Here is a 26,864-nt window from a genome sequence, read left to right as displayed (position 1 = left end):
TTCGTAACCCGTTGGTAAAAGGTGAAAGAATTAGAGTATATTAACGAGATTATTATTAATAAGCCTGTTTGTTGGCTCGACCAAACGTCACCCATGCAAAGGGTGGAAAAGGAGGACCGAAAGAGAGAAAAAAAAAAAAAGATGAAAAAAAACGCGGAGTTGGACATGGTCTAATGAATCCCATCGGCTTAAGAACGTTGTCGTTTTCGTCTTTTCTTCCTCCTCAGTCTCCTCAGAAAACCAGAACTAAAATGCAAACGACAAACAATTCAAATTACACAAATATAACTGAAGTTTGACCAGCTTCATCATTCAATTCTTTTTCGTTTAATTTTTACAGCAAACATCATTCAATTTGACGCCAACTTATAACTGTCATTGAATTAGTGCATTTCTACTTTTAGCTTTTCTTCAATTTCTTAATAAGTTGAACCCGAGATAAATGTCATCGTCTTCTTCTTCTTCGTCGTCGTCGATGTTATCACCGACGCAAAGGTATGCGGCGGGAGCTCTCTTTGGGCTGGCCCTTCACCAGTCTCAGATTCTCCAGACCTCTCAATTGGGCTCAAACGACGACGATGCCGGACCAACTCACGACCGCACCAGCAGCGGCAGCAGCAGTAGCGATTCTGTCGCCGACGATCCTCAGCTTTGGGTCCATCAGTCCTCCCACCTCCTCCGCCCCATCTTCAAGTACCGTGCTTTCCCTCTCTTTTTAAATATTTAATTGATCCATTTACGGAACATATGCGTACGCCATCTAGAAATGTTATTTGTTTCCTATTTGTTAACTCAATGCTGCAATAGTTAGATGCTGTTGCGAAGATTTAGACCCGCTTGTGACTACACTTTATGTAAGATTATCCGGACTGGGATTAGTCATTTTTATAACTGATGCGGGCTGAATAGGTATCTGGACTTAGATAGTAAAGCATGGTCAGGACTCGAGGAAACTTCTGCTTGTACACCCGTTAAACATCACGTTGGCGCGGTTAGTTCTGTTATCTCTTCAATTTCTGCATTTTTGTTTTTTTGGAAAATTTAAGAAAGTTTTGGTCATTACTTGCTTAAGTATATTGATTCACATCGTGATTATGAATTAATTATTCAATCTTGTGCCATTAGTTTTTGAGGCTGCTTTCTGAGGAAACGGGTGATAGATCTTCGGAAGCAGCTGATAAGGAGCTTGCTTTGTCAAGAGGTGTGGATGCAATGGCATCAAGTTTCGAGAGCAGTCCTGTTGATTACGAGTCTAAAAAGGAGAAGCGACGTGAGTACGAGAATGAACGTCGGGAGAAGTTTTCTACTGCTGAAAATCAGCAGGAGATGGGTGGTAAGCCATCCACCATTGAAGACATACATGTCGAGTCAACTGGTGAATTTGATGACAAACCCTCGGAGGAGTTAACAATGCTTGACCACACAAAGAAAGTGGCAGTTCTCTATGAGCTTCTCTCAGCTTGTTTGGCTGACACACCTGAAGACAGTAAGAAAGTCAAAGGACGAAGAAGGGGCTATGATGCCCGGCACCGTGTGGCTTTGAGGTTGCTGGCAACTTGGTTTGACATAAAGTGGGTTAAAATGGTATGCTTAGTATTTCTATCGTTGTCACTGTACTGCAAAATGGCCTTTACATACTATTTGAGTGCAAATATTTCGTAATTTTTCTTTTTCTTACTGGGAACTCATGCATGAGAAATATGTATGAAATATAAATTTTTTGCTATGTTTACTTTCTAGCAGATGAAATGAATTTAGTAGAGGGACTTTATTTGTAGTTTAGATGATTGACTTTTCTTTCTCTTTGCCTTTGCTTTTAACAAGTAACTTGTTTTTTTATGTTCTATCAGGTAATATCAAACTACTTAAAAACTACGCCCTGTATTCCATATTTGACTTCACTTAGAAAACATGTAATTGCAGGAAGCAATTGAAACTATGATTGCTTGTTCTGCAATGGCTCTATTAAAAGATGAAGAATCAAGGGAAGAGACACAACCCCCACAAAGCTCCTGGTCTAAGTGGAAACGAGGAGGTATCATTGGTGCTGCTGCATTAACTGGAGGGACATTGTTGGCAATCACTGGTGGTATGATATTTGCCATTCTGAGTCCATGTTATATCCTAACTTGGCCAATGAACTAGTTTGTTCATTTTTGTATCTGGAACTAGTTTTGTTTGAAGTTCTGAAACAATGACCTTGACGTCTCTGCTTGTTATTGATTCTTCAACAGGTTTAGCTGCTCCAGCAATTGCTGCAGGATTTAGTGCTTTAGCACCGACATTAGGGACCCTTGTCCCAGTGATTGGAGCAAGTGGGTTTGCTGCAGTTGCAAGTGCTGCAGGAGGTGTTGCAGGATCTGTTGCTGTTGCTGCTTCATTTGGGGGTAAATGCATGACTGTTTATCAGAACTTCTATTGAGATTTGTTTTTAATATCCTTTTTCCATACTAATTCAGGTTTAATCCAAAAGCTATGAATGAGTATTCTGCTCCATGAAGGACGCCAAAAAATATGACGTTTTCCATCCCATAAACTGAAGAGGAATCTATTTCACCTTTTCCTCTTTGTTTAATTTTTAAAATGTTCTAACTGATGGTTTGGCAAAATGCAGCTGCTGGAGCTGGACTTACTGGGACCAAAATGGCCAGGAGAATGGGAGATGTGGATGAGTTTGAGTTCAAAGCTATTGGACAAAACCATAACCAAGGGGTGAGTCCCTCAGGCATATTTGACCAGTATCTTTTGTGTCCTTTCTGCTATTTAACTGTTGTCTTATTAACTGAAAAGTTCTGTCATCATCTGGAAGCATTCAATTTGTTCTTGGTGATTCATGTGTCATGTTTTTCTCCTCTTGATGTGAGTTTCAGAGGCTGGCGGTTGAGATCTTGATATCTGGATTTGTGTGTGAGGAGGAAGATTTTGTAAAACCTTGGGAAGGAATAGATGGTAACTTGGAAAGGTACACCATCTCCAATATTGCACATTTAAATTCTGTAAATTTTTAGCACATATTTTACGGTAGTCTTTTCGTTGATATGTTTTTTGGCCTGTGGTACACTATCCAAAGATGATTTGTCATAAAGAAATTGACTAGTATTTAATCAAATTCCAGAAATTGAATGCTATTTAGTCAAATTCCAGAAATCAAGCAAATAAACCAGGGAAATAATATTCCCATATCTCATACCCATAACTCTGAATTTGAGTTTGTTTAAAGCATTGTGATTTGCTATTCAATAGGCGGTTCCCTTTATACTTCCACACTCATGATTTTTTTCTCCAGGTATGCACTGCAGTGGGAGTCTAAACATTTACTTGCAGTGAGCACAGCAATTCAGGATTGGCTTACTTCAAGTAAGCATTTTCATATACGTAACTTTTACTCGTCATTATTTTTTTATTAGCATGACAATAAATCATTACTGATCGATATCAATACTTTTTTTTCTAGAAATATCTACTGAATTGATGAGGCAGGGGGCTATGTTGACTGTGTTAAGTTCACTTGTAGCGGCATTGGCTTGGCCAGCAACTTTACTTGCTGCTACTAATTTTATTGACAGCAAGTGGACGATTGCTTTGGACAGGTATTACTTGTCAATGGACTGGTACTTGTCGAGAAAATGTAAATCCCAGGGAGAAACTGTTTTAGATGTCTTTTGCGTGCAAGTTGTGTCTGAGGAAGCTTTTACTGTTTACCTTACTGTGTAAGATCGGGAACATCTGACGCCAAATCTAATGGGATGATTTAAATTAGGCAAAAATGTTTCATCTGTCATAAACAAATTTGCAGTTCCATGTTTTTTCCTTTTTGATTGTTGAAGTTCTTTTTATTTTTCCTTGTGGAAATTTAAATGCTAGTAAGTGGCATATTACGCTACTACTGTTGGGTTCTGGATGGGTTGGGTTCACATCCTCAAGAAAAGTGGACGTTGTGGATTATATCTTTTGATGTTAAGTTTAGTGAATCATGCCAAATAAGTCATAAGCATTGTTCACTTTCTGATTAACACTAAATTTCTGTGGCATGCCATCTAACTCATTTCAATCAATTCCTTGTGGCTTGCAATAATTTCTTACTGATTGGAATCTGTAGATCAGATAAGGCGGGAACACTACTTGCAGAAGTGTTGCTTAATGGATTGCAAGGAAATAGGTGAACTACTTGAACAAAATTGGCTTATTGCTATTTCATCACCTTGAAAGTTTGATAACTTTGTAATTTTGTCCTGTGTTTCGGTTGCTCTTTTGAATATTTCAGGCCTGTGACCCTTGTAGGATTCTCGCTTGGAGCCAGAGTTATTTTCAAGTGCCTCCAGATGTTGGCTGAAAAAGATCGTAGTGGTAATTAGTAGTGGCTAAGAGGTACTGTCTCTAGCCTTCAGTTCATTTGATTGTGATGCTGCTCTTGGATTTTGGCAGCTGGACTGGTTGAACGAGTTATTCTTCTTGGGGCACCACTTGCAATTAAAGATGTTAATTGGGAGGCTGCAAGAAAGGTACCGGTAGTTTGGCAATGTTCAGTTTTATTACATACTTCCAATTGCCTATCTTATCGCTTTTCAATGTTCTCTTTGGCTATTTTGTAGGTGGTGGCTGGAAGATTTGTGAACGCTTATTCTACAAATGATTGGATGCTTGGAATTGCATTTCGAGCTAGGTATGCTGCTAAACCAAGCCACCCGTTATGAAATCCTGAATTGACTCTGGGAATGATTGGACGCTTGTAGTTGAATATGTTATATGTGGTCTTTCCATGATTCTTCTATTGATGGCAGTCTTAATATTCATATCAGTCTGCTCTTCTTGTTTTCATTGTTCCTCTACTACTTGGGCTCTTTAAAATTTCAATGACTCCCGTTTTGTGTTTTTGAACAGCCTTCTCACCCAAGGGTTAGCAGGAATTCAGCCGGTTGATGTTCCGGGAGTTGAGAATGCAAGCCTTTATTCACCCTCAAATGCTTTACATATATACTCACGTTCATTGATAAGACAAAGTTTCATTCTTTACCTTGTCCTCTAATCTCTCTCTCTCTCTCTCTCTCCGTCGACAGGTTGATGTCACTGAACTCATTGATGGCCACTCTTCCTACCTATGGGCTACTCCACAAATTATAGAACAACTTGAACTGGATACCCCCTATCCTGTCCTCAATCGTGCTGTTGTGAAGACGTAGCGGTACTTTTGATTGAAATCGGTTCTTGATAACATTGGAGGCCTTCCAGTGCTTTAGGTGTTGAGTGCATCAAAGTAATGGACGAATCTGAGGCAGGGAAACTTGGGACCTGCTCGTACATTGTTTAAACTGGGAAAAATTTAAGTGTTGATAAGGACAGTCAAAAGTCAAAGTTATGAATGTACAAATTGGTAGCTACAATCTGCAGTTTTTGCAAAATGGACCTCGGAGTAGCGGGTTGCCTGTTGTTATTAGTACATCTCACGATAAACTGTTCTCTCTCGTAAATAATAACCGAACACATTTTTTCATTTCTTTTTTCTTTTTTTTATGCTGTAAGTTTTCTTTTTCCTCTCTCGGGAAATGCCACAGTCCTTTTACGAATTTTTTTGGTTTGAGTTTTAATTGGGTAAACTTAATAAGATCCAAACTCCGTTCATAAATTAATCAAGCCCTTTATTTACACCCAAGTTGTTAAATGAAGCCTCTATTTCTCTCAAAAACCCAGCTTTCTATTTTGCTATTGTCAAAAAAAAAAAAAAAAAAAAAACTTTCTCCTTTTTTGCAGGTCAATTGACGAAATCATGTGTGCTTCATATGCCAAATTCAGCCTGAAATTAGAATGCTCAACCCAATTGTATCTACTTAAAAAACATTATAATAGAGGGTGGATTGATTCAATTAAACATATAGATAGGTAATCTGAAGAAGAGGCATTTTGTTTTGGAGGGATTAATTCCGATAACCATCGTGGTAATAGTTATATTTGGCAAAAATTTTGAAAGAGTTACTTATAATATGTTGTTAAAAAGAAAATTTATACTATGAAACTATAACGTAGAAGTCCTTCTTGGCTACGGAGGAGGAAGAAGGAATTTCAAAAATAATGCAAAAGTAGTTCTTCCGCCAATGAGAATCAATCAATCATGGATACCATCTTTACTAAAGATGGAGTAATCGATTATACAAAAAGAAAATCGAGCCCAATTTTTTTTTTTTTTTTGGGGGGCGGGGGTTACCATGAATAGTTACATTCCGAATTACTGATAACGCAATATGCCTAATTTCTTCTTCATTTTTTTTTTTTAAAGATTTTTGGTACAACCGTCAACTTCCAGAAATACAAACCTTATTGTCTGTAAAGAAATCGAGTAATCGATCATTCGATTCGTTTTCTAGCGCTGAGTCTCGCCCTCGAGCTCTTTCGTCGTCGTTCCCCGGAGTCCCAGTTCACAAATTGCAATTGACAAAAGAGTTGTACAAAAGAAGCAGATAGACGGAAAAAAAAAAGCAAAAAAGGTTGATGGGTGAGGAAGCGGAGCTGGAGAGGATTGTGGCGGGTCAGGAGGATAAGATGACCGCGGAGGCCGGAAGCGGTAGCCGGGGAGATCACTCTCCCCTCGACAACAGCAAGAAGAATTGCCATCAAAATGAAACAGATAAAGAAGATGCTGCCCCAGCCTCCTCCTCCTCCTCACCATCATCGGAGGATAAAATTAGTGTGAACAAGGGGAAATCTTGCAAGGGCTGTCTGTATTATTCTTCAACTTTTAAATCCAATTCTCGCAACCCTCTTTGCGTCGGCATCAGCCGTTCCCTTCCCCATGGTATTACACCAAAACGATTCAATTTTTATGCAATCCTTTCACTTGAAATGTTCAAATTCTCGGTTAAATGTTGTGATCTTTTTCACAGGTTTAGGACTTAATTACATTTCGTTTTTGTTCCAAGGTCTGAACTATAGGTGCCCTTTGTTCTTTGTTGGTGCCAATTACTGGTTTATTTTTTTTTAATCCTATAGTTGAAAAGATAAAAATTCTTTGCTTTTGAATGCACTAATTTTTTAGCATTAGTGGCGAGGAAAGTGCAGTTCTTAGTTCTTTACATCTTTGATTTATTAGGAGACATCAAATTTTTGTTATTGTTTGGAATGAAGTAGATTTGTAGAATTCACAAACATCGTGATATTCATGCGTGCTTGATTTTCTTTTAGCTGATTTCTGTTGAACATTTCTTTTCTCTTTGAATGCTTTGAATTCTGAGGATACATTGTTTTCCACTGGATGGTTTTTTCCCCCATTTTGAAGCTGCATGTACGTATGCAAATTTGTGGTGTCATTTAGGCTGCAGTTGACCCCCTTATGCATGGTATGTGCCACTAATCTTGATTCAATTCACTTCCGTGGGTGGAGTTTTGAGTTGGCGCATTTTTTTTTTCGATGGGCTCATGTTGATGTGAGAATTCTATGCTTTAGTGCCACTAGCTTAGTCGCCTGTTTTAATTGATGCATCAGTTTACACATCTCACAGATTGATTATTTGTCAATGCATTTTCTTATGTGTGGTTGTGCTAAGTGAAATATGCATCTGATCGACTCGTGTTTCTCTTATTTGGCTGCTAGTACCTCGATATATGGTTAGCCAGTCTGAGATGGAGGCCTCTAAAGAGGGCAGAAGCCTTACTGATTTTAGATATGCATGTGTTGGTTACTCGGTTTACCCTGATCGGAAAGATCATCCACGTGATGTAAAAGAGGGAGAAACAGAACTGCCTGTGTGTGTTGGAATTGAGGTTAGCATCCATTTGTCTGCCCTTATCTCGTTCTTCTCATAATCAACTCTGTGCATTTGTTTTTATTTCTCTATGAAGCGAATACCTTTTGCGGACTGATGTATAATACAAAGGCAGGCTTTTGGGTGGGGGATGATGTGGTTGATTTGAGATGTGGCTTTGTGTTGCTTCTTCAAATTTTGGTATTTTTTGAGTTTCTGTGGGTTAATGTCAGTAGAATGTACAATTTCAACTGCAAAAAAGCTTCCTTCTCTCCAGTTAATTGAATGTCTAGCTAGCAGCTCAACAAGTACACGTCATAGACACTAATATATGAGCAAATTTAAGGATGTCTCCCAATTTCTGGACAACATTATCTTCCAGTTTCATGTTGTCCTTGCCTTTTCATCCATCATATGCTGTGTACAGACCACCAAGTTAATCGGGTGATTAGTTTGCTGCAGCCTTAAAAATCACGATATCATTATTGGTTTGTGAAATGCCCAACATGTTTTTTTAATTTAATAACTTTGTTTTTTATTGTTTGGGTTGTGGAGGAGGATGGGTTGTGGGCATACCATTGTATTACACATACTGGATGCAAAATTACAAAGGAAGGTTATCCTCACCATGGACCGACTCCAAATTCTCTGTTTCTTTCTTCCCACTCACCCAATCAGCTAGAAGTAGAACTCATGTAACCAAAAAAAAAAAATCCTGATTTCTGGCGGACTAGCCCCCATGTTATGAATTGTTACTGCCTGCTTCAACCATCAAAATTATTCGAAGGGGAAATTTTGTCTGAGTGAGCCAAGAAACTGAAGACCAAGGATACTATCCTGTGTGTCCAAGTTTCATGCAAAACTGAGAAGGGACACAGGAATAATAGGTGATTTATTTGCAGGATCTGTACACCTTTAATTTTGAACTGCTTATTATACAGTGTTGGTGGCGAGTGCGCTTTGACTCCAGAGATGATATGGATTCGTCTAATATGATGTTTGAATAGAAATGCTTGGTGGCTTCTTATTCTAAAATACAATGTTGCTGGAATATTAATGCCTTGCCACAGGTTCTAGTGGATAGAAGAGTCACTAATGCTGGGACTACTCCTGCTCACGTCCATAACAAAGAAGGTATTTTTCATTTCTTACCCATGAATCAGGATGTTAATATGGCATACAGAGGACTTCGATGGTATGCGTCCATAATCAATCATGGTTTACCTGCTTTGGTAGTCACCAACTAAGAGTGAACTTTAACAATTTATTTTCAGTTTTATGCATAATTGACATTATGAATTGAAAGCTGATATTCAGCTTGCTTTTCAATGAATCAAGATGAAAAAGATGTTAAAACTAAACACATGAAAAAAAAAAAGAGGTGAGAGAAGTTTTATGAGGTGCTACATGTCCGCTGCTTCCTTGTAAATCTATCAGCTATGTTTGAAACCAACCAAAGTTTTGACTCAGAACTAGGCAATTCAATTCCTTGATGTTGGACCATAAGTAATTTTGCAGTCTGAATGTCATGTTTTCCTGTATCTGATAATAGAGAAGAATGAAATGGTCTACGAAATGGTTAATGCATTTGTGACCTAAGTAACATTTGTGCAAAGCCAAATTAGGAGTGAGTGAGTGATAATCTTCAAAATGTTTGTAGGAATGGCTAAACGAAGAGAACTTTGGAAGGCAACCCATCTTGAAGTGAAAAGCACAACCTAGGGCCTTGATTTTTTTGGGGCCCTCGGATGCAATGAGTTGGTGGCCTTGTTAGAGGTGGGGGAGGGAGAGAGAGTTTGGGGCTTATAGAGCAAGGGGGAGCAGAGGTCAGTAGAGGTCCAAGAGGCAGGGAGGCTAGAGGAAGATGGGTTATATTTTCTGTCGGGTCTACTTTTACTCTTTGTATAAGCTGACTGGGGAAAAAAGGCATCTGAAGCAACTTTGATTGATGATTAAACTGGGACTTTGAAAATTGAAAATGTTTTTGGAACTATTTGGGCAACTTTCCCATTTGTTTCTGATTTTTTTTGTGGAGTATTTAGTCTGGATGGGCGCTTGATTTATACGTATATAGATACTCATCGCTAAGTAGAGATTTGGTCATTCTTTGGTTTAGATGGTGCTGGAATTCCACAACCTCGTCCGCGTAAACCGGCACAGCCTGCTGGGGATGAGTTCTTAACCAGGCAAGCACTTTTGATACATAGTTAACTTGGAATTATATTGCGTTTATAGTTCATTGCCAATACTTGCAAGCACCAATTCATTAATTCATATCAGAGACTTCATTACTTGACTCGAATAAAATGTAAATGCAGGTTCACTAGAAATGCGAACCTGGTTGCCATGGGTGTGGTGAAGAACATGCGTAAAGTAGGGAACCGAATAAAAGAGAGTGTTGATGACATTCTTTATCCTTATCGAAGACGCCCAAAATAGGAGGCGAGGCGAGGCGAGGCTTGTTTAGCACGAGTAAAAGCGGTGGAACCTTGGAGCCGGAAGTGACCTCAATTTAAATAATAATAATAATGTATGTCATATTTTCTGTAGTGTTGCGTCTTCCTCTCCATTCAGCCCCTTCGATTTTTCTTCGTGCAATGTTGTAAAACTTAAACGCGGCTGCTAGGCCTGGGAGGAAAATTTTCAGCGTCAGTTTTTTTTTGGCCTATACAACTCTTGATTAGAACATCCGTATCAACAACGCTTGGTTAAGTTATGATATGATCTGGGGCTGGTTCATTTTCGCCTTGCGATTCTGCGAGTTGAATAATGAATCTGTCAGACCCCCATGATCCAATTTCCGGAAAGATGTACTATTACGCTGGACGAGCACCTTCAATTCTTTCCCTGAGAAACTTCTGCTGCATTTCTTCGACGCATCCCTTCTGGACTGGAATTTTTACGACTTGTTTGGGGATGGTTACCAGAACCACTCGCCAGTTGGGCATTTTGATTCTAATAAGAGGAAGTGAAGAAGGCGTTGCACTTTTGGATTTGGCGGAAGCCAGCTGCTACTCGACCATTACGAAAGCAAAACATAAACAAATTTTCTTGCACTGAACAAACTTGGATCCTTATCGTTAAATTGGGAACGACAGTGATATCCATCATCTGGATTCCTGGAGTCTCAATCAAATATGCAAATGGGCTTCCTGCATTTTGTTGCCAGCGTCCACATCCTGCCTCTGAAAATGGGGGCGAATCAGTAGTACTATTTTTTTTTTCCCTTGCTGCTTTGTGCCATGTGCTAAATTATCTATCATCTTCTAGCACTCTTTCAGGTTTAGTTCCTTGAACAATTAAGACAAGCGGATTTAGGATACCACAAATTAAATGAGTCTCTTATTGACCTTGTCAAAGTCAATCCCCTAATTCAATTATAATAAGGAGTGTAGCCTGTAGAGTATGCAAGAATTAAAAGTTGTGTTCTTTCTTAATGGCTTTTGAGTTTTTTTTTAAGTTGGTGACATATTGGGAGAAGCATTGGGTGGAACCATAAATAAGAGATTTTAAATTTAAGATCTCTCATTTAAAAAATAAAATAAAATGTGGTGACTTTACAAGAGAAGTGCGAATATTGCAGTGGTCGGTCTGGATCTGATGTGATTTTGCTCAATAGTACCCCTAAGTAATAAAGTGGTACACTTGACATCGAGCCCGTCTAGCTCAGTCGGTAGAGCGCAAGGCTCTTGACCTTGTGGTCGTGGGTTCGAGCCCCACGGTGGGCGCCTAATTTGACTACAGCTGTTTCAACTGGAGGTCGAAGCTCTTTTCTTTGTTTTTGGTTAGGATTTCCCGCATTCGAGGAGCGAGGCGGGGGTAATGCTCTTGCCTTGTCATCTAAAATCCATCAAATATCACCATCCCTAAGAAAAGTTTCCGACCGGTCACTTGAGCAATTTACGCGCCATCTTTCCCTACTCCGCCCCCGATTTTTAGATACTACAGTGTCCTCTGATCATACTCCATTGTCAGAACCTATTGTCATTATTTTGGGCCAATTGTAGTACTTCACTGACAAGGACGACGGTGATAGTTCTGGTCGAATGGCCGCGGCCGCTTATGCGGCATGTAAGCGCGTCGGGCAACAATTAGGAACCAATCCCAGGATCAACTCATCTTTATTCGGATCCTTAGTTTCCACCCGATTCGACTCCCGATCCGTCTCTCAGCTCGTCAATTCCAACGGCAAGCGTGTCTTCCTCGTCGACACCTTAGCTCTTGTAAGTCTCCCCTATCACCTCTCTTCTGTCTGCAATAGCAATAATCCATATGATTAATCATTCATCTGATTTAGATAAATATTCTACTTCCGAGTAAAAAGATTTTGTTGATGATTCAATGGGTCATAAAATAGAGAAATCAATTTTTCGGTTTAGAGTAAATTATTGATGGTTTATTGGGGATTTAATGAGGAGCAGGGAACTTTGACAAGAGAAGACCAATATAAAGAGGAAGTCTATTTCTAAGAAATCATTTCCTATTTGGAATTCAAATTAAAGTATCAGTATTTATATAAATTGGAGAAAAAATATACACTGTTTATGTGCATAAGCCTTCATTATTCTTAGGTCAGGAGATTAGAATCCCAAGGCTTGCCTTCGAAGCACGCCGAGGCGATTACGGATGCCATAATCGAAGTCCTGAATGACAGCCTGGAAAATGTGGCTCAATCCTTTGTCTCCAAAGCACAGATGCAAAAGGTAAGAATAATTGTGTTTCCCTATAGCACAATCTTATCCCTTTTTTTTTCACTTTTTTATGGAGTAATTACATTAACATGTGTAGATTGAGATGACACAAGATGCGAATTTAGCCAAATTCAAGACCGAAGTTCAGAGCTCTCAGGTGATTTTCTATACCTAGTACTACCAAAAAAAAGGAAATATGATTGTTCTTGTTATTTTTTATTTTAGTTTAGGTTGATGGTTAAAATGTAGCTTTTTTTTTTGGGTTGGGGAGGGTTTCTTTTTTTTTTTTTTTTGGGTGTTGTTTTGTTTTGGTTGTTTTTTTGGAGGGGGGGGGGGGGGGGTTGAAGACTAACATCGTTATATGGGGGACTGAGTAGAAAACTAAAATGTCATTGCTGAGTCTAATTGCAGGCATAATATGAAAGTGGTTATTTCAATTGTAATGATTATTGTCATTGTTTTACATTTATGAAGATTTTTCGAGATTATATTGTTGCCTTTAGTTGGTAACTGGTATTAGATTTCTAGGATGACAGGGCTTCAGTTCTTTGATTAGACAAACTTCTTTTCTAATGTACCATCTGCAGCGTGATTTCACAGTGTTACGATCTAAAGCGTTAATATATGTAGTTTCAATAGGTTACTGGAACAAACAAAATCAAGCAGATGGTTCTAAATGTTTAAAGAGTGATATTTGTTTTAATCGGTCATGTCCAACACAAGTCCTCCATGCCAGTTTGCCACTACGTTGCTTCCCATAGCCTAATGTCATTCATAGATATTTTTCATCAGTCAAGGCAGCTAGCTGTTGGCCCAATACGTTCTGCTCTCTTCCTGATTTGGGATGATTAAATGGTTATCCAGCTTACATGTTGCTGGCTACATGTTCTTAGCTTTTCTTTCACCAAATAGGTGCTAGAAGGATATATCATGTTACCTGCATAGATAAGTGGATGAAAGAAGTCAAAGGGAGACTCCACCCAAAGAGCAGATTGAATATTTTTTTCTTTTTCGTTTATTTGGGTGGTCCTTTTTCTTTGGTTTTCTTCCGAAACTGAACTTTAATTACTCATGTGGCTTTGCATTTTCTGATAAGAGTAGTCTGTCATGATGGATTTGGAAATTTTCAGTTTCCATAAATATATGGAATGATTGTAAATGGATGGGTTTATTATGTGATGTCCACAATAAATTGTATTTGGTCCCTCATTCATGTGCAACTTATCTTCATTTTGGCGACTATGGATCTTAAAGGTACATCCCGTTGTGCTTGAATGATGATGCAGGGACACCACTTTTCTTTGCTGCAACATGAAACTGAAAAACTGAAAGGTGATATAGAGAAGATGCGCAGTGAATTGAGGTCTGTAATTGATTCATTATTTATTTGTTCAAATCCAGTAGCATGGTTAGAATTTGAGGTCTTTAAGCAATAAATATTTCATTTGCTCAAAACCACTAGCATAGCTGGAATATTCCAGGGGGATGGGATGGTTGGCAAAATCATGACTGAAAAAAAAAACGATTCTTGTAATTATGCATTACAGGTCTATTCTTTGTATCTCCCTTTCAGATATCCAGTCTTTCACTATGTCAAACTTGAATCAAATTCAGAACAAGTCATGTTTTCTTTAATGCATTTAACCTTGTTGAAAGGACTATTCAACTTTCAGAGTGTAAATCCTCTCACTTAAACACCATGATGAGTTGCCCTCTGCCCCTGGGCCTCTGTTGTTTTATTTGTTTTTTCTGGAACATTGTACAATAAATTTCAAATTTAAAAATAAACTATCTTTTTTAATGACAGAATATACACAGAGCACAGATTCTATTACTAAAGCCTGGTAATACAAAAATATGGAGTTAATAGTTATTTGTGAAGGAGAATATCTGAAACTGTCCAGTTAGGACTTTCACAAAATTCAATTTTCCAAAATCTCAGATTTTCTAAAGGATCTTGTGAATTGGGTGCAGAAGGTTGGTGGGAATCGCCCTTGCTGCTACTTCCGTTCTCTCTGTTACTTTTTTGAAACCATAATTAATGTCTGAACCTCTTAGTTTTTTCATTTTTAAACAAATTGATTCGGATGCAGACATGAAATTGACAAAGTCACTGCCGGACAGCGTTTGGATTTGAACCTCGAAAGGGGGTAAGTTAGTAAGCAAACTTCCTGGATTACTCTGTGTTCCTACTAGTGCGAAGATGCAAATTTGCAAACCCCCTCACCACTACCATCAACTGTGATGGATGATATGAGTTACCTGTTGATTGTGAAGTTCTGTTTCAATTCTGTCTGAATCCTTGTTTACAAAGGTATTGTGGTTTTTTCCCTTCTACAGAAGGATACGAGATGAGCTGTCAAATCAGAATCAAGAAACTACTAACCTCACTAACAAACTTGATCGGGTAAGTATAGATTGTGTTAATTAGTTTCCCTTTGATGGAGGAGTTTGCTGAGTCCTTTGTAACTTTTTTTTGCCCTTTTTGAACATCAACTATACACAATTTCAGGAAATTCATGCGCTGAGGGCTCAGTTGGAAGCAGCCAAATACGATGTAATAAAGTACTGCATAGGAACTATTGTGTCCATCTCTGCTGTTGGTTTGGCTGTCGTCAGAATCATAATGTAAGGCTGGAGAGCTAAACTGTTTCTTTTATTCAAACTCTTTAGATAGTGAATCAAAAGAGAAAGTAGATTCGAAGTCTTATCACGGCACAGCATACTAGTGCATTCTGTTTAGAGCTGAAGCTTCCTGCAGTCTTGTCGGTGGACCAAAGTTTACAATTTTCTTTCATTAGTAATCTGATTTAGTTAATCGGGCGCATTTGCTGGGTCCGGGGTATCATAATTATGAATAGCAATTTTGGCTGCATATTTTATTGGCGGATGTGTATCCTGCGTTGTTGGTAAAGGATGTAAGGTCTGCCGTTTTTCTAGACTAGAAAGCTTAAGGAAGTAGATTTGGCAAATCATCACCATTGTTTTTTTTTTTTTTTTTTTTTTCAAATTGTGACAACACCAGCATTGCTTTACTCGTCATCAAGCAGAGTACAAGATACTGGTATGAACTTGGTTTACAAGTTACGACTCTCGTCTTGACTTCATTCAAATGATTTGTAGTTTCTTACTATATCTTGGGCGACTGACATACATTGCGTCAGATGTGGGTTCTCTCTGAAACTACTAGGAATGTTCGTTGAAGTTGATCTTTCAAAGTACTATTTACTAAGAGGTTAAGGGGGAGCTTTTACGGGAGGTGGGGACGGCATGTGGCTCAATTGCGTTTCTGTTTTCGTGAAAGATTATCCCATCGTGCCCTGGGCTGCCGAATTTGCATTTTTTTCTTCTTCTTTTCTTTCCTTAAAATCATTTCACTGGCTAGGGCCCTGAAATTGAAAAGCTTTTTTCTTTAGCATGGAAGGCTCTGCGAGACCTTGAACGAATTAATTATGGATTTGGGTACATTGATTGGGACTGATATTGCCATCTTCAAGGGAACAAGAAAGGCTTGGGGTATTTCTTTTGGCTTTGGGGAAGCGCCTATTCCGGACACTTAAAATCTCATACCATGGGCGCTTCTGATTATATATTTCTCTCGGGGAGATTTTTTATTATCTCTAACGAAGTAATTGGACAAACATTCATATCAGCCTAGGCAAGAAAAATTATGTGATTATATGTTTTAGAAGGTTGCAAGTTTACTGAAGTTGCGAGTCCTGCTACTACGTAGAGGTGCTTTTCTTTTTTCTTTTTTTTCCCCTTAATTATTTAGGTCTATTACGTAGTGTGTTAGTTTTAGGATGCTGACACTGGATTATATCGTATTTGGGGAGATCATTGGTGGCTGTCAAACTACCAAAAATAAAATTAATATCAATACCTACTCCCAAAACTAAATGAGTATAGCGGTGAGTAGGGTCGTCTCTTCAAGGAACTAGTAGATTTATTACACACAGAATTTGGAAGATTTTAGGAAGGAAGATAAAAAAAACAAATTAAAGATGTAAGGATACTGAATTTTCAATTCGCAAAAGATACAGTAGCCAAAGAATATAATAAATAATTAATTGACCTAACCTAGTAAAGTAAGTAATTTCGGCATCGGCCTAAAGTTAAGAAGGAAAAAAGAAAAACTCCTCGTTTGTTACTCTCTGCCTAAAGTTTTCCGCCGCCCCCCTTTTTAGTCAATCGCGTGTTTGTATCTATCTGGGATATCTTCCCTTCTTTTCCTCCTTGATTTGTTGCCTAATGTTTCCTGCTCCAAACACCTCCCAAAAATAGTAGCAAGCTTCTAGGGATAAGTTCCGTAATCCGTTTATTCGGGCTTCACTCTACTGTCTCTGACGTGAGCACGCTCTGGAACGACTAGTTTGCTCCTGGAATGACTAGTTTGCTAGAAACTCGCCCCTTTTTACTATTTTTGACACCAATTGCCTGTAATTGATACAAATACCAATTTAGAGCAGAAACGCAGTACTTTGCATAATAAATGATCAAAATTAAGATCAAATACCATCAAATAAAATGCACAATTGTCTCAGTATCAATCATATAATTTATTTGTTCGTGATTTCTTGAGACCTGCATGAGCCTTTTGCTATGCGTACTCAAAGACGCAGTTTTTACGTTTTACCCATGATTATCTGAAGAGTGACTGCTAGAGAAGGAAAGAAGATGCTATAGGTCTATCTAGAAAATTAATTTTTTTCTTCTCAAGCTTGGACCCGTGGAGGCAAAGAAATGAAAATTAATGTGCAAGACGTAATGCATCTAGATGTCTACACGAACATTTGGCACCACATTCATGTACCTTACGAAGTTAGTGTTTTTTTAATTTATTATATTTTAAAAAAGAGATCAAGGTTACTAGTTAAATTGGACTTGACTTCTCTCCATTTTCATGGGGGTGGGAAGCTGAAAATTGTTCGTGAAACATAATAATAGTGTGTAAAAAATATGTAGATAGCAGTATATAGATAAGTTTCAGGGGAAAATGCTCCGGTGCCAATTCTGTGGAGTGTGGACCATTCCCATGCGAGACACAGGAATTTCGACACGGTGACGCCTGGACCAACCCCGGAGGTAGACGGGGAGTAGTTGAGTCCAACTTATCATGCCATAATCCTGAATTCCCTCCCCGTCTGTGATTTAATTAAAATAAAAACAGAGAAAAGAAAAGAAAAGGAAAGGTGAGGTTGCAATAATTTGCTCTTGCAGAAACGGAAAATTGCTTGAAATTTCACCGGCTGGCTACGAGAATGTGATATGGGTTCGAGACTTCGAGTAGACGGAGATGGAGACATCCAAGAACCGTCCAGTCCATCGGATGAGAACCATCACATCCATTTGCCTCTCTCTTTCAGTTTAAGAGCTTCTGGCGGCCTCCAGCTAGCTAGCTATCACCAATTGATTACAACATTTACTGCTTACTGCTCCACCGGACTCGTTGATCATATCTGCGTATGTAATTGGCACACGTAGTACTTGTTAAAGGCCAGTTCCAACAAATTCATGTCAAGTTTAACCTAAAACTTTCAATTTCCTAAGTGCCCACCCCGTTTTCCCAATATGGTGTGTACTAATCATGTGGCTGGCTCAGTTACCTTGTGGTCATCAACAAACGTAGAGTACCATTTTCGATAGTATATTAGCACGAAAGCTTTCTGTGGTGTTAGTCAATATGTCTGTACATATAGTAATAATTATCCGCAGAGCAGGATGTGAGGTTTGTTCTGTGGCGGATTACTGTTCGTTCACCTGCAATGTAAATGTAAGACTACTAAGAGGAGTGGTTAAAGATCCTTTCGGGGAAGATGACATATCATATCAGGTTCTGTTCAGTGATGTCAAAGCTCACAACAATAGAAACCAATATCTAACCGAACTGCTTATCCAATCTAATTAATCTCCTCTTGAGAAACAAGCGGTATTTAATTTGTGGGAGTAAAAAAATTATATCGAGAACCTGTTAGCATTGAAGTGTCGTCAAGTGTACCTTTCTCCATTATATTACTCCATTCTTGATCTCCTCACTTCTTGTTCTTTTATTTTGCTGTATATATATATATATACCTTTCATTGAACAAAGTGTTCAAAATTGTATTCATATTTGGTCTGACTTGGGCAATTTTTAGCAACATGCATGAGTAAGCTAGAAGAACGTAACATTCTGGCCGTTGAGGTTAAGGAATATTTCGACGACAAAAGATGGCAAATACACACACACGTGAACGCTGTTCACTTAAGACTTTCAAGTTTCATCATGGATTGTCTCATTTATTTGCTTATTTGTTTGCGTCCAAGATTCCATGCATTTGTCGAGTTCTTGTGCTTTAATTTCTTTTGGATGAATTTTCTCCATGCAACTGCAAGCTGGATGTCCAAGGCAGGCGCTGTAGTAATCAATCAAATCAACCCTCCGCCCTCACCAATTCAACAGCTCTCAAGCTGAGCTCTAAGGTTACTGTCTCCACCATTCACGTTTCAAGGTCCGGCCGGTTATGATCTTGACAAGTTCTTCGAGAAATTTAAGACATGTGTCTAGAAATTACGCCTAAACGCAAGAAGAGGACTGATTCCGTGAAACCATCAACATAGTAATAATGATGTCAACCTGGCTAGTTTGATTTAACGTTACGGCCTAGAGAAAGACAGCACCACCAACAAATTAAAGCGTAATATTCTGACCATTTTAGAGCAAGTGGGGAATCATCGATCCTGAAAGATGGCTTGCGAGTTAAAAGGAGGGAGAGAAGTCCACATCATCAGACATTTTGCACCTTCACCCGCTAATTAAACCCTCGTACGTGGCGTGAAACTAATGATATATGCCAAGTGATGCAAAATCACATCCTGCATTATGTAAGCATCTATCTATAATAATCTTAATTATACGTACGTCCTATAAAGTTTAATGCACCGCCAATTATTTTAAACGGGTATTCTGTGAATATTTGTTAGCATATCTATATAACACTTTCTCCAATTAATTTTACCTTTTATAAACAATCAGATCAATACCTAAAGGCTCAGCCCTTCTCTCAAGTGCTCACTTACTTGTTACCCAAACCCTTGTGTTATTTGGATCAGGCAATTATATCATACTCCAAACACACTCTAAGGAAATAAGAATGTCAAATTGTTTATGGATTTACTTTCTTATGAACCTAAGGAATGACGGTTTTGGTGATCAAATAAATATGATTTTCTTTTTTTTTTTTTTGTGTGCAAGGGGGACCATATTGACAGGTCGTTTTCTTCAAATGCCTAATGTAAGGAGGACCGCTATCTTATTTACTACACACAAACATTAGAAAAAGGAGGGTAAAAACAAATGTCGGCCTGTACCCACATCACCAATAAAATGTGATTGTGACTTTTTTTTTTTTTTTAAATTTCAAAGAGTTTGAACGTATTCGATTTCGATCATCACCATTATGAATCGATATATGATTTTGAGATTATAAATCATTAATAAAAATTTTTATGAATCACCCATCAATATTATTATAGTAAAATTTGAATATATGAATTTTTGCGATGAAATGATTATTCTTAATAATTGAGTCAACTCGTACGCAAGAAGCGATTGCGATTATCTCTTATTATTGATTTTGGAGAAATGGGCGGCGAAACGACGAAAAGATGTAAATGCGCTGAAATTTGACGGGGCTGTGCTTGCTGGGTGGCCGGGCGCGACTTTTTCAATGCCCCTTTTGATGTGGTGGTACGAGAGGAGGAGGAGGAGGAGGAGCCTCGTCATGCATACGCATTAATTGCGTTCCATAAGATCTTGGCATGCTTAAATTGCAAGTATTGCGCCATTAATTTTTATTACTACGTTGATCGGATACGTACAGACAGAAGTATGTTTGTTATCGAATTCAATATACTTTACAAAAAAAAAAAAGTTGACAATTTAAAGAGGAATGCAAAATTTGTTGGCAATTGCGAGAAAGAAATACCAAGAGAAATTTATAGCCAAATTTTGCACATAGAAACAAATGAAAATTAGAGTTTCAAATATCGACATACAATTCAAGTCTACCCAACCTCTCATTCATCGACCTTGCAGTCCATTATTTCTCTCTCAAACATATAGTAATATCATTTTGACAAAAAAAGAAAGAAAGAAAGAAAAGGAAGAAAACCACCCTGTTCCCCCGGTACCAATCACGAGTACTCAGCCTTCTCTAATAGAGAGGGCAAAGCAGACGCGGAGTCGGCACGGCCACGAGGCGAGTCGCCCTCGGAGCAGTGAGTCCGAACACGTCGTCCATGTCAAGCTCGCTGGGCTTCATCCCATCAGGCAACTCCCACGTAAAACAGTGAAGCAGGTGAGCCACAGCCATGTCCAATGCATAAAGCCCCAGTTGCATCCCCGGACAAGACCTCCGGCCGGACCCGAACGGGATGAACTCGAAGTTGCTCCCCTTATAATCCGGCACCCCATCTTTCAAGAATCTGGAGGGCTTAAACTTGTCAGCATCTTCCCATGAATCCTTGTCACGTCCAATCGCCCATGCATTGATCAGAACCCGGGACTTAGCCGGAATTTGGTACCCGGCCACCTCGGCATTTTCGGCGGTCTCGTGGAGGAGGAGAGGGATAGGAGGGTGGAGTCTGAGGACTTCTTTTTGGCAGCATTTGAAGTAGGTTAGTTTATCCAAGTCACTTTCTTCGACTTTCCGGTGGAGGCCAACCACGTCCTTCAGCTCTTGTTGGACTTTCTTGAGGTCCTCCGGACTCTTCATTAGTTCGGCCATGGCCCATTCGATTGCAGACGCGACTGTTTCTGTTCCACCGAACATTACGTCCTGTAGAAGGAGATGGACGAATATTGAATACGGACAACCATCACCATAAGTGCTAATGACACAGGAAGCTAGGCATGCAGCTCTAATTCTAAATCAATCTATTCATTTCATTTGGTGAGCGGAAGGCATTTGTTGTTCAGGATGAAGTAATCAATTTTTTTGGCACATAAGACACTTTTTACCTACCAATGATTTGATAGGTGGGAAGATTATTTCGAGGGGTCCCAGAAAATATTGAAGAAATTAATTTTGCGTTAGACTTTTCGATCGATCGTATTTTTTTTTTTAAAGGCTTTAATTCATTTAATTTTGTGTCAATTCAGCACAAGTATGAAATGGACTACTAGCTGATTTAGCCATGGGGTTTGAAGGCTGTCATAAATTTGGACGGACTTGAAGCAAAATAGAAATGTCAAGCAGACAAGGGACTTGCAGATGATGCAAATTTTAAGAATTTTGAAACATTCCAAAGATGAAATTTTCCCAGAAGAGCTTGATAAAGTTGAGCAAGTCATGATAAGATTAATATTTCAACATCGTAGACGTGAAGGTCTTACTGATGGTCCGGCGAAACCAGAACAGCACGCAAAATATCAGCTGAAAGTTCAATATATATAATTCAGATGACAAGTTAATCTCGTTATTTATATCTGGCATTGATGGATCCTAATTATAGTAGTATATTATGACCATTCGTGCATATGAATAACTGAAAAAGAACGGGGTGACTGGCATCAACATCCCCCTGTGTCAAGCTGTAATAAAATATGCAAGATTTAGTTCTCCCTATAGTAGGGAAAAAAAATTAGAAGTTGACAATTCAAAAATAAATTAAGTCCTGAGTAACCATAGATGATTACTTGAGCTTTTCAATACGAAGATTGAAAGGGCTTCTGATTTTATTAAAGCACAAGTAGCCATAGATGACTACTTAAGCTTCTTCTTCTTCTTCTTTTTTTTCCCAAAAAAATAGTGGTCTATTTATTAGTAGGCAAACCGCTTATACAAGCAAATAACAATTGCAAATGAAGTTCTTAGAGCACAAAGCAAGCCATACAAGGATCTATTCTCTAAGAAAATTGATTACTTAAGCTTTTTTGTGATCATTAATTGGTGATTACTTTGCTAATGTTGAAGGATTTTCTGTCACCTTATAGCTAATTTTTTCCGGAAAAAGTGGGGAATATGTGAGATGACGTTGGAGCTGTGTATGACAACTGAAAATAAACCACTAGCAACTTTTTTGTTTTTTTTTTTTTTTTGGGTCTGGAAGTGGGGGTGAGGATGTAAAAAGAGCCACTACATATTTCATTTTTGTTTTTTCAATGGATAGGGAAAATAAGCAACTAGCAAAATTTCATTCATTTCCTCTCTGGGCTAGGGAAAATAAGCCACTAATAAATAAATAAATAAAAATAAGAGGCAACTCTTTGGACTAGGAAAAAACCACTAGCAACTTTTTCACATTTCTTTTGGAAAGGAAAGCAAGCCTTTTTTTTTTTTGGGGGGGGGGGGGGGGGGGGGGATCACTAGAACACCAGAATCTCCGGGTCCACCCATATCAAATCTGCTGTTTGGTAAGAAAACATAAGGCTGAACAAATGGAAAGAATTTTGTTGGTGAAAAACCAATCTGAAGAAAACTAAATGAACAAAATTAATCTCGCGGATAAGTACAAAAGGCTTCTTGCTTATTTATATAGGATTGCTACTGCCTACGCATGAATAATACCGTTTAAGTATCAACCATGCTTTTCTTCTTTTTCGTAATGAAAGCACAAAAGACCACCTTTGGTTATAATTTAAAAAATAATAATAATACAAGTTACTCAAATCTCATGCACAAAGAAACGGTTGCAGATGTTTATTTGAATCTTCTTCATACCCTTTTTTTTTTTTTTTTTCCGATGCAAATGCTTGAATGATGCGATTGTAAATATCTTACCATGATGATGGCTTTAATGTGATCCCTGGTAAGCTTGATTGAGTTCTGCAAATCTTCTGATTCACTGACTTTGGCCTCCTCACTGTAAAAAGCCAATAGTTCATCCACCATGTCGCTGTCTCCTTCAACAGCTAAACCATTCCTTTTATTCTTTGCCTCGATGTGATCATCGATGATAGAGTCAATGAATCCATCAAGCGAAGCCCGAGCCTTAAGTAGCCTCTTGTTTAAGCCTTGTAAATCGAGCCAGTATAGCCAAGGGATAAAATCTGCCAGATTAAAAGCACCAAAGAGCCTGGAAAATTCTTGCAAAATCTGGATGAACTCATCTTGGCCCTCACTGCAGCTCGACCCGAAAGCTGCCCGGTAAATGATATTTCGGGTAAGCCCGAATACCAATTCACCAAGGTTAATTGCCGAGCCAGTGTTGGAAGCCGCATATTTGATCATGTCATCCACTTCATCTCTTACAGAGTCCCACGACTCGGCTCTTCTGCGGCTAAACAGCTTCATCACGCAAAGCTTTCGCATCTGGCGCCAGAACGGGCCGTAGTGAGCAAAGGCCATGTCAGCCCGATCATAAGTTAGATAACTGATGGCTATAGTCGCCGGACGGTTTGAGAATATGTTGTCTTGAACCTGAAGCACTTGCCGGGCTGCTTCGGGGCTGGACACCGCTACCATGTTTAGAAAGCCCATTTTGAGACGACAAAGGCCGCCGTATTGGTGGGCAAGCTTTGCCAGTCCCCTGTGAGACAGCTGGTTCACCATCATCATGTTGCCGATCAAAGGCAACCCTCTCGGCCCTGGTGGATGGGGTTTACTTCGAAATCTTGAGAGAAGAAATAGGAAGGCTAGAGGGAATATCAACAAAAGTAACATGGTCTCGGTGTCTAAAGCTTGAACAAGAGAATCCATTTTCTTTTCCATGATCAGTTTTGTGTGTTTGTATGCTGTGATGGGAGTAGCGTTTTAGTGTGTGTGTGTGTGTGTGTGAAATCGAGCGAGCGCAAGTGAATCGGCCAGTGACCAAGAGCGTTGCTGGCTTTTGGTGGATAGATATCAGGGAGTTGCCTTATATAAAAGATTGGTGGTGAATCCTACTTGCGGGAGTTGGTTCGAGAACTGTTTGGGAAAATGAGTTAATGATAATAATGAAATGGAGATCTCTTTTTTTTTTTTTTTTGAGATTTCTTTTTCACATTTATTAGGCTGAGAATACGTAGTGTAAGTCAATGGGTCCCCATCGGTAAGCGATAATATTGGTAATTATGAATTTGTGGGTTTGAGTGAAGGAGTTGCGGAATTGAAAGTTATCAGATTCACACACTACTGCCTCCATTAGGTTTCATTCATCAGAAGTCTGCATTTTCGTTTTCCTTTCTATTTTCCCCCTCTGTCTTGTCTGAGATTTCTTTAACAAAAAGAAATTCTGTAATTTGCCCTCGTAGCTAGGGAACAATTATAGTCGTAACAAATGGACAACCTAAGATGTATTTGAAGGAAAAGGACTAAAGGTGCGAGCAATGCCACGGCATGCCGAGGGACACCGCAGACTGGTTCATGCGGATGTGTCAAATTTCTCCCAGCCCGCCGGTGGATACGGGTTTGGATAAGAGAACTTATATTTTTAATGTAATGTGTGCGAGATAAAAAAAATTATTAAAAAAATAAAAAAATCGAATGCGAATTGAGAGTGTGATGCAAGTAGACTAATATTTGAAAAAAAAAAATTACAATCGAAACACACTCAATTATTTCTTGCACTATGATAACATAGCTCTGTGGTCGCGTAGAACGTGAACTGCGTTGCACAAATTTTTTGTATTAAACATGAATAAATCTTTTCTTATAGTATATATATTAACGAATTTAAATATATATACATATAAATTTCAAGTTCAAATTTTACATGTTTACAAGCGTATACACTATTGACATTTTAAATGTGGCAAATTCGCGTTACTTTTTTTTCATGATAGCCTTCCCAAGCCTTCAATCCAAAAGGGATCATGTCGTAGAAGCTGGATATCGTTGTGGTTATGTACATTTCAAATTGCTTGCTTCATAAGTAGACTGTTGTGTATTTGGCATGAATTTGTGTTATCGGCTGGGTGAAGGATCTCTCCAAGACAGATTTAGACACGTGGTGACAGTACTGAGATAATTTATTCACTCAGCACCCCATGCTGCTAAAAATTTCTTTCCAACTGTCCCTACCGACATAAACTGTTTGCTAAGTTTTTGAATGAGAGATTCGCAGTTTTTATAGGAAATGTGTATTTGCTCTCCCACATTTATTAATCATATACACACTATCTATCATTAGTAATTTTAGAGCCAATACTACTATGGATAATAAATATGTTATTAAGTCAAAAATATCTCTTTCAAAACAAGAATCTTCAAATTTAAGTAAGCTCAAAGCAAACAAGAAAATTGAAATGTGCTTCTAAGTTCAATTAAGAATAATAAAAACACGGAAAAAAAAAAAAAAAAAAAAAAGGAATCGACGGAGGTTGCAGCTGTGACTCGGACAAAGTAACAGTCAAAATTTTGGTTTCTGCTGTTTCGTTAGTTAGTTGATGGCATATGGTACTAATACTATGTTCGAACACGACGAAACAATTTACTATAGATTGATGATGAGAACGCAACGAAGCCATCGAACTATGAACCAAAATGTTGTACACAAAAACAATTAGAGAATGCCTTGCCTGTTTTCTGGGGGGAAAAAATCACAATTGAATTGTTCACACGTCCTATGGAATTGACTTGTTATGATCAGCTTACTTTAAAACAGGCACAAGCTAACTTTATAATCAAGTTTAGGACAGGCATAAACTCACTCTGCATATCAAAGTGACAGTTCAGGATAAAGTGTTAATACCATACAGTTAGTCCATTACTTTCTATCATCGATAAGCACAAAGATAATGGTGTTAGTTTTCCATAATTAACTTGCTAATGTGTCAAAATTGTTACTATTATTAAGAAACAGCTAAGCTAGCAATTCCATACACAATGCAATTGAAGAAACAGGTGAGGGACATTGATGCAAAACCTCACAGATAATTTGGAGTCATTTTCAAGAATAGACACTGGAACCAGAGAAAATATCATTTCACCACTTCTGAGTTGTCAAGATTTTCTCGTCTAGATTTTACTTATCCAAATAGCTGAGATCCGCGAATGGAAGTAAGTATGTATATCTATGATAATTCGGCATCTGATTTGATACAAATTGCTAAATGATTACTCTTGCTATCTAAGCCAAGATTAGTTGCGACATATATAGCCTTTGCGTCTTGATCAGTTTAACGTCTTTTTTTTTTTGAAATAATGACGTTCCAGAATTCTTGGGCAAAAGACTTGGTAACGTTTTAATTTTTCTGCTTTTGCACTCAAGCCATAGAATTAAGACAACTAAGTTATTCGGCAGGTATTAATTACAGCAGGGTTCCAAACAAGCTTCGAATCCCTTTCAGATTTTTTTTTTTTTTTTACGTACATTATCCATACGTTTCTTTATCTCACTCACTTTCAGTTTCAGTGGCTTTCCGCCTCTTCCAATTTCAGGTAGCTAGCCTTATTTACCAAGTTGTGAGGAGGAGGAAGTCGAAGGAGACTGGAAACTAGAATTTTCTGCCATTCTAAGTGATCTTACTGCAAGCAAA

The 26,864-nt window shown here is 38.4% G+C and overlaps 4 protein-coding genes and 1 non-coding gene across 8 annotated transcripts; 4 read left to right on the top strand and 1 right to left on the bottom strand.

The window, feature by feature from the left end:
• Positions 1-307: 307 nt before the first annotated feature.
• On the top strand, positions 308-5,491 carry LOC113700138 (uncharacterized). 2 transcript variants are annotated; one of them, XM_027220642.2, is made up of 15 exons: positions 309-693; positions 910-991; positions 1,126-1,584; positions 1,924-2,089; positions 2,235-2,387; positions 2,615-2,712; positions 2,871-2,962; positions 3,287-3,357; positions 3,455-3,590; positions 4,100-4,159; positions 4,265-4,347; positions 4,426-4,502; positions 4,593-4,663; positions 4,882-4,939; positions 5,058-5,491. In XM_027220642.2, the coding sequence occupies exons 1-15, from the start codon at positions 443-445 to the stop codon at positions 5,178-5,180; spliced, it is 1,980 nt and encodes a 659-aa protein (XP_027076443.1). In that variant the 5' UTR covers positions 309-442; the 3' UTR covers positions 5,181-5,491. The 2 variants fall into 2 exon arrangements, 1 of the variants encoding a protein (XP_027076443.1); XR_011817743.1 differs by lacking the exons at positions 4,882-4,939; positions 5,058-5,491 and having other exon boundaries at positions 308-693; positions 4,282-4,347; positions 4,593-4,630.
• Positions 5,492-6,184: 693 nt separating this feature from the next.
• On the top strand, positions 6,185-10,540 carry LOC113697771 (uncharacterized). Of its 2 annotated transcripts, XM_027217352.2 has the most exons (5): positions 6,185-6,787; positions 7,583-7,752; positions 8,804-8,867; positions 9,850-9,919; positions 10,052-10,540. In XM_027217352.2, exons 1-5 carry the CDS (start codon positions 6,484-6,486, stop codon positions 10,170-10,172), a joined length of 729 nt encoding a protein of 242 aa, XP_027073153.1. In that variant the 5' UTR covers positions 6,185-6,483; the 3' UTR covers positions 10,173-10,540. The 2 variants fall into 2 exon arrangements, with proteins under 2 accessions (XP_027073153.1, XP_027073154.1); XM_027217353.2 differs by lacking the exons at positions 9,850-9,919; positions 10,052-10,540 and adding an exon at positions 9,394-9,712 and having other exon boundaries at positions 6,344-6,787.
• Positions 10,541-11,388: 848 nt separating this feature from the next.
• On the top strand, positions 11,389-11,461 carry TRNAK-CUU (transfer RNA lysine (anticodon CUU)). Its single transcript has one exon. It is a non-coding gene; the product is annotated as a tRNA-Lys (tRNA).
• On the top strand, positions 11,444-15,275 carry LOC113698046 (protein FMP32, mitochondrial-like). 2 transcript variants are annotated; one of them, XM_027217714.2, is made up of 7 exons: positions 11,446-11,956; positions 12,305-12,436; positions 12,522-12,581; positions 13,711-13,787; positions 14,518-14,574; positions 14,765-14,831; positions 14,937-15,275. In XM_027217714.2, exons 1-7 carry the CDS (start codon positions 11,780-11,782, stop codon positions 15,054-15,056), a joined length of 690 nt encoding a protein of 229 aa, XP_027073515.1. In that variant the 5' UTR covers positions 11,446-11,779; the 3' UTR covers positions 15,057-15,275. The 2 variants fall into 2 exon arrangements, with proteins under 2 accessions (XP_027073516.1, XP_027073515.1); XM_027217715.2 differs by lacking the exon at positions 14,518-14,574 and having other exon boundaries at positions 11,444-11,956.
• A 5,113-nt stretch (positions 15,276-20,388) lies between these two features.
• Positions 20,389-24,629, bottom strand: LOC113698140 (cytochrome P450 84A1). Its single transcript, XM_027217847.2, has 2 exons — positions 23,188-24,629; positions 20,389-21,243 (listed from the first exon to the last, which is right to left on the bottom strand). The coding sequence occupies exons 1-2, from the start codon at positions 24,115-24,117 to the stop codon at positions 20,620-20,622; spliced, it is 1,554 nt and encodes a 517-aa protein (XP_027073648.1). The 5' UTR covers positions 24,118-24,629; the 3' UTR covers positions 20,389-20,619.
• Positions 24,630-26,864: the final 2,235 nt, after the last annotated feature.

This window comes from Coffea arabica, chromosome 7c (genome assembly GCF_036785885.1).
Source record: "Coffea arabica cultivar ET-39 chromosome 7c, Coffea Arabica ET-39 HiFi, whole genome shotgun sequence".
NCBI lineage: Eukaryota > Viridiplantae > Streptophyta > Magnoliopsida > Gentianales > Rubiaceae > Coffea > Coffea arabica.
This window is presented reverse-complemented; position numbering and strand designations above follow the sequence as displayed.